Below are 13,618 nucleotides of genomic sequence, written 5' to 3'. Positions count from 1 at the left end.
TAGGTGCGAGACAACAATGAGGTTGATTTAAACCAAAAAGCAACAATTGAAGACGCCAAAAGCTGTAAAAGTTGCAGTCTGATAGTTGTGGTTTTATAAGGGACTGTTTGTTACCTCTAAGAGGGAAGGAGGTAGTGCAAAAAGGCATGTCAAATATACATATTTTTAAGCACTGGGAAGGAACTTCTGTTATTTATTTTAGGGGAGGGGTATACATCTGGCTGTATTTTGTAAATATTTTACAGCCGATTTTAAAGAAAACATGCCATCAATAAAAACCTGCCCAAATTACACTATTTGTCACAGCCAGAAACTGTAAAAACTCAAATCAGGGTTGGATTTTAAATTTTTTGATGGTCCTTAAACACATCATGTGGGATGAATGCTTAAGTAAGAAAAAAATAACATAACCAAATCTAAGCCATAATAATTATATTTCATCAAGATCACTTTATACTATGTCTCATTTAAAATGTTGCCAAAAATTAACATTTGCACTAATTAACAAAGTTTTTTTTTCTTCAGCTTTTTATTTTCAAACAAAGCATAAGTAGTAAAAACTAACAACTAATTCATGGTGGAGGGAGGCTCATGCATTCATCCCTAACTTTGTGGAGGGTAAAAAACAAAACAGTCACACCCCAGTCACCATCCTCCTCTGATAAATAAACAACAGTCCCTAACTGTTGTTCGGCTCACTTATGCTAACTTTCTATAAACAAAACAAACTGACTGATAAAATTCAAAAAGTCTTGACACTTACTGCCAAATAAGTCAAGGTGCAAACTTTCAGTAAGTCATACTGATATGTGTCAGAGCCACAAAAAAAAAAGACTGTGTGTCTTCCAGAATTAACTTCACTCACGTCATCAATATGTGACATACATCGCTACTCCCATCCGGGTGAAATCAGCATTAAAAAATAGATCCTATGTGATACAAACTTTTAATTTTATATTACTGTGCTGACAATGGCGGTACAATCAAAAAACGATCAACTAGGCACGCCATACTTTCAATGCTAGTGGCATTTTTACATTATACATTTTGGAGTTTAAAGTTAGCCGTACCATTTTATATTGCCATGTTTTGTTTCACTATTAATTCCAATTGTCAGTAAGATTATCTTCATGTTATAGTTGTGTAAAATAATAATGTTGGACCAAAGCACCACTTTTACTCTGCATTAAATTGAATATAACAAAGGTAGGCTGATGATAAAGCGAGAGTGAGACAATGCACATAATCCTCTTAGAAGACCTCAGGTATTAGGTATAATGCTGATCCATTGTGAAGACTTGTCCTGTGTCCTACATAACCCTGTGGCCACTGGAAGCAGTCTGGACTTTTGTTTGTGCCACAATAACCAGCTGTGGAAATCTGCATTTTGGACCCCTGACTTTGAAAGACACTGGCTCTGTGGTAAGTCTGCAGCTGTAGTTATAATGCATGTTTTTTTTTCTTCCATCTGTCAATATTAGCCTAACCCCTTACTATATGACATTTATTTGAGTTGCTGTGCAGTTTTTCTTTTTACTTTTACTTTTACTTTACTTTATTTATTTGGTCACTTAAATCACCAACATGCAATAAAGTAGTTATAACAGCTTCTAAATGGGCTTAGCACTAATTCCATGACAGACATAGTTTATTTAATGATCAGAGACATTGTCTAAAAAGTGTTCATGCTTTTACATTTACACTAATGTTTTGCCATCTGTTGATGCTTCTTTTTATTTACAATAGGCATGGTTCGAGTATGACATGAATCACGCTGCCCAAGTTTTAGCTTCTGTCGCCCCATGGTCTTCTGGGGAGAGAGCTGGACTTGTCCTCTACCATTTATGCAGCTTAACTCTCCATAGCCAGTAGCCTCACTGCTTTGGAGGAAAAATGTATTGCACAAGACGGAAGCGGCTGCAGCTGAGCCGGGTCCTGTTTCTCCTCTCTGGGGTTTTTCTCTGTACCCTCTACCAGCTGACCATTAGTGCCAGACTGTACGAGCCTCTGTCAATGCCTCAGATCGGAGAGGATTTTGGAGAGGGTTCAACTGAGGGGGTTGAGGAGGCAACAGTTGAAACTCAGGGGCTGGAGGAACCTTTCACTGCAACACACGAATTAGAGCCCACAGATCAAACAACACCAGAGATGCATGTGGTGCATAATTCGGATACAACAACAGATGATTTTACACCATCAACCTCCACTGAATCTCCACCACTGCCAACTACAAACCGGACTATTGTGCATTGCATCTATGTGGCCCCTGAGCCTCCGAGAGAGACGCCCACACCAGCGCCTCCTGTGACAACCGTCACCCCAGCTTCTCCTGGAGAGGCTCCACATATAAAGGGTGAATACCCTCGAGATATATTTTCTGTTGAGGACCGTAGACGAGGCTGGGTCATCCTCCACATTTTTGGGATGACCTACATGTTCATTTCACTTGCAATTGTGTGTGATGAGTTCTTTGTCCCTGCGCTGGGGGTAATCATAGACAAATTAGAAATCTCTGATGATGTAGCAGGAGCCACCTTCATGGCTGCCGGAGGCTCTGCTCCTGAGCTTTTCACCTCCTTGATAGGAGTCTTCATCGCCCACAGCAACGTGGGCATCGGCACCATCGTCGGTTCGGCAGTTTTCAACATTTTGTTTGTGATTGGGATGTGCGCTTTGTTTTCCCGGGAGGTTCTCCATCTGACCTGGTGGCCGCTTTTCAGAGACGTATCCTTCTACATACTGGACCTCATCATGCTCATCATCTTCTTTTTGGATAATATAATAACGTGGTGGGAGAGCATGATTCTGGTGGCCTGTTACACGCTCTATGTGACTTTCATGAAGTTCAATGTGCAAATAGAGCAGGCCTTCAAGATCATACTCCTAAAACACAAGAACATTGTCAAAATTATTGCTGTGGAAGAACCTGAAAAGGTAAGCACTCCCATGAAGGAACACAACTGGTCTTACACCAGATTTTACATGTACTCAGCTGACACAATTATGGTCTGTATAAGCAGTTTTCATTGGCCTGAAGTTGCCTAATTGCTTCTGAACTCAGTGTGCAAACTTATTTGTGGCAGTGACATTATGTTCCACCCACGCTAAGGGAGTAATATTTGCAGTGGAAAACAATTTGAAAAAGTGCCTGGTACCATAGAAGTGAGTCAAGTTGAGTCAAGTAGAGTTATTCTGTCTATTAAATACAAATGCATCAACTCTCAATAAGTTGCAAATTTGCAAAAATGATTTACCGGCACCACTTTTGCTTGTGTTTAATCTTGTAATACTGTCACATGATGTGGCAGCTCATAATACAGATGAATATTCACAAATGTGAAACTAGCTCTTTCACTCATGCATAGTTTTGTCACATTTTCTTTCATACTCATTATAAGCAGTGTGGTTTAATAGTGAAACAGTCAAAAGACAAAACATAGCTTACACACTGCAGGGCTCCAGTTATCACTGATTTAATGCAACTAAGCTGCAGTGACGTCTCAAGCTTCACACCTCTTCATCAGACTGTCACCTTTGGTTCAGCTCCTGATCCAAGTTGGACTGTATGTACGTGCATGTGTTTGCTTCTGTTAATATTTTAAAGAAAGTCACATTACTCATCACTCATGACAACTCTACTCCCACCTGTGGGGCTTTATGCAAATCTTGCGAAAATGATTCAAGCAAAGACGTTGGTAAAAACCAAAGCTTATCAGCCACAGTAAACCAATCCCTTAAGGAGCTCCTGTTCTGTGCAAATTCTTGCATCAACATATATGTGTGTGTGACTGTGGCTTAATTTACATATGGTAAGCAACAGTATTTGTGCACACTAGAGGTATTTGTTCAGCTGGATATGCTGTCCTCAGGAGCTAATGTATTTATTTCATCTGTTAAAAAAAGCTATTTCACACCAAATCATAGTTATTTTTTTAAGTGGTGAGGGATAAAATCACAAAATTATAATCCCATACACGACATGCATCTCAATCATTTGTACACACGTAACACTAACAAAACCCAAAGAATGTACTGTATGAGACTGTGGTTTATATGCGGATATTTAAGCTCTACTAGCATGAAATGACTTTTGTCTGTCTCTACCAATGAATGATTATCCCTGAAAAATGATTGTTGCACGCAGACAAATGGGGACACTGAAGATAACGCCCCTCCTGCTTCAGAGGACAAGAATCGGTTAAAGGTAAAGTTAAACAACCAACCAATAAGACACAAAAAGCAACATCCTCATACTCTACTTAATTTATCTATATGTTATACTGAAACTTTTTGACCTTTCTACACAAAGTAAACACACCTCCCTTTATGTGCTGGTGCATGTAAATACACACACCAGCCTGAACTCCTCTAGTGCATGACTATACCATTGATATGTTACTGTGAGTAGCTATCATGACCTCAGACATCTCTCTCTCCAGTTGAAGCCGTCTCTTCAGCGCGGGGGAAGTTCAGCTTCTTTACACAACAGCACCATGAGAAACACCATCTTCCAGCTCATGATCCACACATTAGACCCTCTAGGAGAGGGTGAGTACCATATCACCACTGATTGATCATTGTGTGCTTTTAAAAGTGTTCTTGTAACAAGTGTCTGGGGACTATGTCATTATCATAGTGATATGGATTAGCAAAGCGTCCCAAATGAAGGCAGCACTAAGTCCAGATTGATACTAAGCAGATAAATACCTGCCTCAGTCCATCAAGGTATCCTTTGTAAGGCCACAGTGAAATATAAACAGATTCTTAAGACACATATGGTCTTATTCAACAGAAACAATGATTTACATATATTTATAAGAATTCTATTATGTGAGTGTCATACCAGAAAGTGTTAATATTGTTTTGTTCAATCAGATAGCAAAATCTGTTAACTATGATGTATTGGCTGGCTGGTTAAACGATATGGTGAAAGATTGGTCCAGTGCAGATTCCCCAGTGGTTTTCCTTAGGCTTTCTTCATAGGATATTATGTTATTATGTTATTAATTATGAGTATTTCAAATATTTGGGAGAATCAACTATTATTGATAAAATCTTATTTTTTTAAACAAGATTTTATAAATAAAAGAAAATTAATAAACAATAGTTTAATTTATAAAAAAATTATTTATTGTATTTATTTATTTGAAGTATTATTTATTAACATATTTTATATATTTTGATAAGTAATACACTTGATTAAAATACATTTCAGAGGGTGCATGTACATAAGTTCTCAAAGTCTATTCATCTCAGTATTATTTTATTTTATTTTACTTAGTTTTTTAATATTAGATTTACTATGCTTAATTGGATTTACTTTTAAAAAATCTAACTGAAATATGTAAACCTGACACAACAGACCAAATCATTTAAGTGTGACTTTACAGAGCATCTTGCTATGATGATGCATTCTAGGATCATCTCAAAGCAGTGCTCATATTTTCTTCATCTGCGGTCGCCTGAGGCAAGATCTCAGCACAGTGTGTTCCAGTGTGTGTACCTGTGGCTCTGGCACCTGGTTTGATCGTCTCTGTCGCCTTCAGGCAGCAAACACTCCATGACTCGAACACAAGGTCAAGCTTCTGAGTGAACCTGTAAAAAATAAATGAGAATCACAGTCATCAGCCCTTATATCAGCAACCTTGAGTTCAAGAAAAGCGCTATATAAATCCACTGTAATATTATTATTACTATTATTATTCCAAAAAAGCATTACACTAGATAATAATGCAAAGTAAAGGACAGAAAAATAATAATTAGACTACTAAGAGATTAAGAGAAGAGTGCAAGAATATTGGCCAATTTAATGGGGGAAAAGGGCTATAAATAGTTATAAATGCTTTAAATTTAAAATCAAAATTGATGTTTAGATACTCTGTACCCCACGTTTTCTATGTATATAGCTATAAACTATTCTTGCTTTGAGGTGCATGTTTTCACTTAAAAGCATGGGGTTAAAAGGAACAGCAAATTCTTGCTTTTTTTATGTCTATATCTATTTGTCAATTTGAGTCGAACTGCTGTTTCTAATAATGACAAAGAAGCAGTGGAATTTATGTGCAGTCATGTGTTTTCAATGGAGAGTAAAAGTCATATCCTGTTTTTTCTTATGCTGTGCCTCTTGTGCAATCCCTTTAATAAGCTCACTCTTTCTCTCATGACATTGCTCTGTGCTGCAGTTAGAATTGTGATGCTGTTGTTGTTTTTGACATCATACTGTCAGTGTTATTTTTGCTCTGTGCCGAATGATGTGACTGCTTATTTGTTTTCATATAACTGTGAAATTACTGTAATAATTATCACCTGACTGAGTAACCCATCTCAGAATTCTTCTAAGCTTGTTTTTGGTTGTTCGTAGGAAAATTTAAGGATAAGGCTGAGACACTGAATAATGTGGCTAAACGGACGGCAGAGAGCAAAACTCAAGACAAAAGTGAAGGTAACATGGAAGGATGTGATGGTCATCCACTGATCATGTCGTTAAGCTTTGAGAGGCTGCTTATGAGTCTGAAAGCTGCTCATCATCTCGGCTGCAAAAAGTACACAGCCACCCAAATTACTTCAGCGTGTGACCTGAGTGAGTCCAGCGGGTTCTGTGACGACAGAGAGATGAAATGTCTTTGATACTTTTCCTTCATTATAATAATTTAACCCCTTGAAATCTGAGCAAATTGGTTAAATTTCTTTCAAAAACACGGGAGGAGTCAACAAGCACTTAACAAGACATGGTCCAAAAAAATAGCAAGAAATAAGTAACAAATAAACACAATAACAATACGACTACTACTATTTCTACTACTAATACTAATAACAATAGTACACATGACATAGATTTAAAAGTATCATTATAATGATACTTTTAATAAAATATGACATTTTCCTCTAGTTTTTGATAATTTTCTAAGAATTCTCTCCCCATTTTAAAATAATGTTCAGGTCATTTTCTTCATCACCCTTTACTAATTTCTTAACATTTGTGGGCCATCTCTCACCAAACTGCTCATTGCTTCCCCCCCATGATTTTTAAAAACACCCCCCCCCCCCAAAAAAAAAAACCAATTTGCTCAGGTTTTACAATAAACTAGATGAGATGTGAATTACAAAATAAAACAGAAAACCCAAATGAAAGAAAAACAAAGAAAAACAGGTGGAGAAGTACTGCAGATCACATTCCCCACATGACAGATCCTAAAACACATGACATTGGAGTTCTTTTAGATAGCCGAATGAGTTAAAGGCATCAGGGAAATGCACGAGATCTTTGGGATTCTTTTTCGCAGATGGTGGAGGAAAAACTAAGCCGACCAAAGAGCCAGAGGCTGCTGCAGCCCCAGCGAAAGAGGAGAAGGAACAACCAGAGGACAAGAAGGTACTCTCCAACCATGTCCTGGGGGTTTTCAAAAAGCCCAGAAGTCACTCTTTGATAGCGGTCTATGTAAGAGTCAATGTTCAGAGCTACAACTTTAGGCAAAACGCCTCTTAGGCTTCTTTGGTCTTTTCCTCGCTTCTATTATTTTTTCCCACCCCAACGCTTCAGGAGGATGTGCCAGCAGGAGACGATGGGTCAGGAGGCTCTGACAGTGATGAAGATGACAGCGATGAAGACAGCAATGACTCCAGTGAAGATGATGATGACGATGAGGATGATGATGATGATGAGGAGAGTGATGAAGAGGAGAAAGAAGAACCTCTGTCTTTAGAGTGGCCTGACACACCGCGTAAACAAGCCACCTACATCTTCCTGCTGCCCGTCATCTTACCCCTGTGGCTCACAGTTCCAGATGTTCGCAACCAGGTGAACACCCAGATGCATCTCTGAGTATAATCTTTGATACCACAACACCATGTTTTTGCTTTAACATCATCTACCTTGTCCGCAGAAATCCAGAAAATTCTTTGCAGTCACCTTCCTGGGCTCTATTCTGTGGATTGCTATTTTTTCCTACCTCATGGTGTGGTGGGCCCATCAGGTCAGTTGCTGTAGCAACACTGAGATGGATTTAGAGATGGAATTAGAGATGTGTTTTCTTCTGATTGTGCACACAGGCTCAGAGCGTTGTGATATTCTAGTTAAGTTAAACCCTTTAAAAACTGAGCAAATTGGTTTGAATGAAAAACATGGGGGAGAAGGCAACGAGCAAATTACAAGACATGGTCCAAAAATTTGCAAAAAATGTACAAAATTTATAAAAAATAAATTGAGCAAAAAAAATTACAAAAGCAACATAAAAATTACCAAAAGAAATTGCTGGGATGCTTTTTAATTTATTTTCTGTAATATAATTTTAAATTTGAGATTTGCCCAGCCATTTTCATGAAATTGCAGAAGACTGCCATATATTCCCCCATAGCAAATAATGTGAACAAAGGCACTCCTCTTTGGGGCCACGTCAAATGACTCTGAAAATTGTTAAGCGTTTAATCGGCTCTCAAGACTTAGGATTTTATTGGGCCAAATGAGTTAAAATTTTATGGTGTTTTTCAGGTGTTTCAGATTTTACAATGGGTGGTCTATGGTACGAAATGTTTAGAGCTAGGGTAGAACAACAAAATGTATGAAAACGTGTGCTGGTTGCAGACATGTTCCTAAGGAAGAAAACAGACTAACATATTTGGCTAAATGAGCCTCCAAGTGAAAGGAGTGCAAGTTTAGTCCCCATTCACTCCTGTATAAACCGAGATAAGAAATTTCCAAAAGACAAATGTGAAACCTACTCTTACATTTTTTTACACCACAAACACACACAAAAAAAACACATCAACACATTCAGCAGAATCTCTTCTCTCTGATGATCATATTGTGTTGAGGATTGGATTCACGGTTTTGAATAAAAAAAAGGAGGAATTTGAGAGGTCTAATCTCCATTAAATGAACTTTCTGTAGCCTCTATCCTCGTTGAGCTTCAGTTTGCCGTTGTAGGTCGGTGAGACCATCGGCATATCAGAGGAGATTATGGGCTTGACTATCCTGGCTGCAGGGACGTCCATCCCTGATCTCATTACCAGCGTGATTGTGGCACGAAAAGGCCTCGGGGACATGGCTGTGTCCAGCTCCGTAGGCAGCAACATCTTCGACATCACAGTGGGGTGAGCTCCAAGTGCCTGAGTCATGTTTGAAAAAGAAACACTGATAAACACTAATCTCTTCCATTTCTCTGGTTCTTGCTCTGTCACTTTCTCCCAAAAGTCTTCCAGTGCCATGGCTCCTGTACTCAAGCACACACGGTTTTGCACCAGTGGCAGTCAGCAGCAATGGGCTCTTCTGTGCCATTGTGCTGCTCTTCATCATGCTCCTCTTCGTCATTATCTCCATTGCATTCTGTAAGTGGAAGATGAATAAGCTGCTGGGCTTCACCATGTTCCTGCTCTATTTTATCTTCCTGGTACTTAGCGTGATGCTGGAGGATCGCATCATTATCTGCCCTGTTTCCATCTGAGCACGTGAGCCAAAGAGTTCTCTACAGCGGGCTCTGGCTTCACTTGAGAGCTGAAGCACAACTGTTAACCCGTGCATGTACTGTCCTCATGAACGTGAGTCTGGATATCTGTAGAAACTGTGCCGAAAGCTGCTGTAGTTGCTCTGCATTGCCACCATCGATATGTGTCCAGTGTGTCAACAACAATACACATACGACAACATTATCATTATCATTATCACTAGAAGTGGGACCGAGACATTTTTTTGCAAGTCACAAGTAATTCTCATGTCTTTGCACTCAAGTCCCAGTTAAAGTACTAAGTCGACACTGACAAGTCTGAGGCATAGACTGTATATTAGGATGGACGCCGCGTTCCCATTTACCCCCAAGTGAAGCTAAAATATCCGCAATATGGCTGCAGCCATTGTGTGCCGGTGACGTCATTTGGAGCCGGAATCTGAGCGGAAGCAATATCCACAGTGGGTTTTTTTCTATCAAAACACCCGCCCGATCAATCGCAAGCAGCAGCATTGAATGCGAGCACATGGATTAGTTGTCACAGCTGTCATGGCGGTAAATCTTCTTTTCGTAGAACGAATAACTCATTAAAACTAAACTTTATTAAAACTAAACTTTTCATTAAAATGATCACTTAAACAAACATCAGGGTGATGAGAATTACCTTCAGTGACAGAAACCATATTTGGGAAAAATTTATTTGGGATGTACTTTGAAATTTTAGTTCGGCCCATGTCCCATACGCTAACATGGAGGGGCGGGCTTTATGACCTATACTGCAGATAGACACCAGGGGGCGATCCAGATTGAAATGTTACACTTTTGGGTAACTGTCATGCTATCTATCGTTAAACCGTCTAACGGTGGAGGTCCTAAACTTTGAGTTTCAAGTCATTGCCTGCTTGTCACCAAATGTACTGCAGTTTAACTGGGCTCATACTGGAAAAACGTTAACAATTTTCGTTTCCCAAAATGGCTTGGGGGAAGGCCTCAAGTATTTCGAGTCAAAAGGTTTAGGTTTAAGTGAAGTCATGAGTCGCGGGTGTTGAGGTCCATATTGTGTTGTTGTTTTGTTATTTTTATTTTGTCAAGTTGAATCAAAAGTCATCAAATTTGTGACTCAAGTCTTTTTTCTAGAACTTTTACTTTTAGTATAAATGGCAGCTTTTACACATTTTTTTCAGGGATATCAAAGGATGCAGAACTGTCTGATAGAGTGTAGGTAAGTGTAAAAGAGGGAACTCTTCAGGGATCAACCCTAACAGGGATATTAACATTTTTGTTTCACTGTTTACAAAACAACATGTACAGAATGCATTTAGGACTAGAGCCTGACCGATATATCGGTTGGCCAATATTATTGGCTGATAGTGGCCCATCACAGATATATCAGTATTGGCCTATATGTTGGCAGATATGCACGATATTTAAAGTTTATTTTTAACAGAACATGACGCAGAAAAAGATGCTTAGAGTAACATAGAATGACAAACTATCCTGCCTTCATTGTGTTATCTTTGTCACAGGTAGCTGATAACAATATCTGAGGGATAACTGCATTGCAAAATTGTATACATACAGAACATCAGCCAAAATATCAATATCAGAATTTTTTAATCTCCAAAATTGACATTGGCATCGGCCCAAAAAAATGTTGTACCGGTCGGGCTCTAATTAGAACTTTAGGGTATATGAAGATTTTGGAAAGTGTATTAGGTTTCTAAATGTGAATTTTGTATAAATACTTGCACCAACAACCATTTAATAAAATGTATTAATAGAGAATCTGAGCTTGCTTAAACTCTTTCATACACATCAGCTTTTTATAAAAAGGTCAAGCGTGGCAATAGCACTTTGGAAATGATTAAACTTGACATCTGTAGAATAATGTGTTTATTCATAAATGAAAGCAAACTAGAAATCCAGCCAGGGGAAAAAAGTTGATTTCTTTTTTTTTTATATAAAAATCATACAAATTAGTATCTGTATTACAAATGATAAATAATACATCATAAACATTGTTTAAATTGACAAATTGTGTAAACAACATGTAGACATCAGATGATGTTTTGGTCATCATTGTTTTTTTTTGTAACATCTTATAAGGTGATCAAAATGCTAATTTACATGCTGTGAAATTGGTGTTTATTCCATGTACACAGCCTCAATTAATCCAGCATCATAACATCATAAATGATTGAGGTGAAGTCCAGCAATAAGATGTGGAACAGAATCTAGGTAGGTTTTTGTCAGTTAAAAGTGAAATACAATATTAACACAGTGAACAATCGCACTCATTTTTGGAAGTGAATTTGAATCAGGGCAGGTCTGAGCTGTTGTCCTAACGTGACACTTTTGACTTTAACGCATCTTTTAAATCTCAGTGCAAAAAAACATGCGCCATCATCTGTCCAAAGATTTCAATGTCTTTAGAAAAAACAAAACTCTACTGTATGTAACATTAAACAGTGCATTGTTGTCCAAATGTTGAAATTTGACATACACAAAGGGATGACCAAAAGGAAATATACAAAATACAAGAATCAATTACTCTGTACATTTTTATAGATCCATTACTGTGTCAATAAATTATTTTCTTTATAAAAAAAGTGTCGATTAAACAAACATTATTTTCAGTTTTTTTTTCCATCTATAAGTTTGATTGTACTATTTTAAGGAAATCTATCCTTGTGGTCCCTTATAACACATCACATTAAAAAATGTACTGCTTAAAAAATGTAATTAAATCATAGGAATACTATTTCCTTTTGGGTTATTTTGTTACATTGTTTAAAAAAAAGGGGATGAAGAAATAATATGATGCATATACAATAATTGAGCACTCCCCTCTTGATTCAAAAGTTCAGAATTTTTTGATGTTACCCTCTAATTTAGTGTACACGGGCGTATGATTTGTCCCTGCCATGTTTACAGGAAGCGGAGGAATTTCTTTGCTTTCATTAACTGCATGTAATGGAACTATCAAACAGTGCAGAAAGTTCTGCAGCAGCCAAATAAAAAGTCACTTGAGCATAGGCGGCTGGGCCACAGCGTTACATAAATGAGAATAACCGGTAAGAGCTCATCTCGTCAAAGTGCTTTGTAAAAACACAAACGTCTATAAGCAAATACTTTTTATACACACACTCGACAACAGTCTTAACAAGGTCACCAGGACCACTTATGAGTTTGACAATGTGATGATCACGCTTACTTTAACGTACTTGCTCACAGCTTCAACAGAAACAAAGTCATAAAATAGACTGTATAATAACTGTACAAACATTATAGTTATACTGAAAATACAGTGGATTTTTTAAAATATTTACAAACACAAGGCTGTCACTCCACGCCTCTAACAGTATACAAGAAACTCATGGCAGTTGCTTAACATTAAGTGTCATTTTTCCCATTGTGCTTAAGAGCTTTGTGCTCCAGTCAGGTGAGCTGGTCCTGAGTCTGAGGAGCAGTCCAACAAAATAAAAAAAGAAAAACAGCAGCAGTAACCGTGAAGTAAAAACATAATGGGACAGAGAAAGAGAAGAACTTTACAGACTGGGCTCCCCAAAAGTCCTCCTGCACTCCATGACCCCTGCTCCGGGGGGCCGGTCACAGTTGTGTGTCAGTTTTACCTGGTTGGGGGTGAGGCGATCATATGCCAACTTGTACTCCCGATCAAAAGCATCTGCAAAACAGGTGACGGTTAGCTAAAAATGTTTCTGTAATGTGTTAGTGAAATAACTGGCATGTGTTTAATAAAGCAAGAAAATAACATTGCTAGCATCTCTACAGAGAAAAGACTGTTCTAAAGCTGGGCTTGTGAGGCTCGCTGTAAAAATAAACAAAATCTGTTTTAACTTAAAAAAAATTGTGTCTGGGCTCCCTTTAATTTTTAAGTAGACTGAATTTGAGAAGTTGAACTGTTACAAAATTATCTCATCTTGTCCTCTCAAATTCTGTCAACTTAAAAGGCTTTAAGGCAGCCTGGACACTAATTTTTTAAATTAAAAACTGTTAATGTTGCCTTCATGTGCTCCCCAGAAGTATCATATTTACAAGTTACAAGCACATGAACGGCCCTCAAAGTCATAATAATGAGTGGGAAATTGGGAAATTTCGATGATGCCCGAGCTGATGAGTAGTGACATTTGCGTGATCTTTCAGGGCAGCAGAAATGA

At 38.1% G+C, this 13,618-nt stretch overlaps 2 protein-coding genes across 6 annotated transcripts in view; one reads left to right on the top strand and one right to left on the bottom strand.

Moving 5' to 3' along the window:
• Window positions 1-1,308: 1,308 nt before the first annotated feature.
• Window positions 1,309-11,225, top strand: slc24a1 (solute carrier family 24 member 1). 4 transcript variants are annotated; one of them, XM_088080550.1, is made up of 10 exons: window positions 1,309-1,422; window positions 1,747-2,934; window positions 4,145-4,204; window positions 4,440-4,548; window positions 6,362-6,442; window positions 7,284-7,372; window positions 7,541-7,798; window positions 7,884-7,973; window positions 8,924-9,090; window positions 9,191-11,225. In XM_088080550.1, the coding sequence occupies exons 2-10, from the start codon at window positions 1,894-1,896 to the stop codon at window positions 9,438-9,440; spliced, it is 2,145 nt and encodes a 714-aa protein (XP_087936676.1). In that variant the 5' UTR covers window positions 1,309-1,422; window positions 1,747-1,893; the 3' UTR covers window positions 9,441-11,225. The 4 variants fall into 4 exon arrangements, with proteins under 4 accessions (XP_087936676.1, XP_087936675.1, XP_087936678.1 ...); XM_088080549.1 differs by having other exon boundaries at window positions 7,284-7,438; XM_088080552.1 differs by lacking the exon at window positions 6,362-6,442.
• A 91-nt stretch (window positions 11,226-11,316) lies between these two features.
• dennd4a (DENN/MADD domain containing 4A) overlaps window positions 11,317-13,618 on the bottom strand; it is a 32,717-nt gene continuing 30,415 nt past the window's right edge. For both annotated transcript variants that reach the window (XM_042495646.2, XM_042495647.2), the window contains one exon: window positions 11,317-13,125. In XM_042495646.2, the coding sequence (XP_042351580.2) occupies window positions 12,989-13,125 (137 nt within the window). In that variant the 3' untranslated portion in view covers window positions 11,317-12,988. The remainder of the gene's footprint in view (window positions 13,126-13,618) is intronic.

Source organism: Plectropomus leopardus, chromosome 7 (genome assembly GCF_026936395.1).
Source record: "Plectropomus leopardus strain MGB_pleo_1.0 chromosome 7, ASM2693639v1, whole genome shotgun sequence".
Classification (NCBI taxonomy): domain Eukaryota; kingdom Metazoa; phylum Chordata; class Actinopteri; order Perciformes; family Serranidae; genus Plectropomus; species Plectropomus leopardus.
The sequence above is the reverse complement of the archived record's forward strand: the minus strand, read 5'-3'. Positions and strand labels throughout refer to the sequence as shown.

Excerpts from the sequence above, each read along its gene's own strand:
- slc24a1 (XM_088080549.1), top strand. The coding sequence starts at position 1,894 with ATGTATTGCACAAGACGGAAGCGGCTGCAGCTGAGCCGGGTCCTGTTT. Across the intron at positions 2,935-4,144 it reads CTGTGGAAGAACCTGAAAAG|ACAAATGGGGACACTGAAGA; the intron begins GTAAGCACTCCC and ends TGTTGCACGCAG. Across the intron at positions 6,443-7,283 it reads AACTCAAGACAAAAGTGAAG|ATGGTGGAGGAAAAACTAAG; the intron begins GTAACATGGAAG and ends TCTTTTTCGCAG.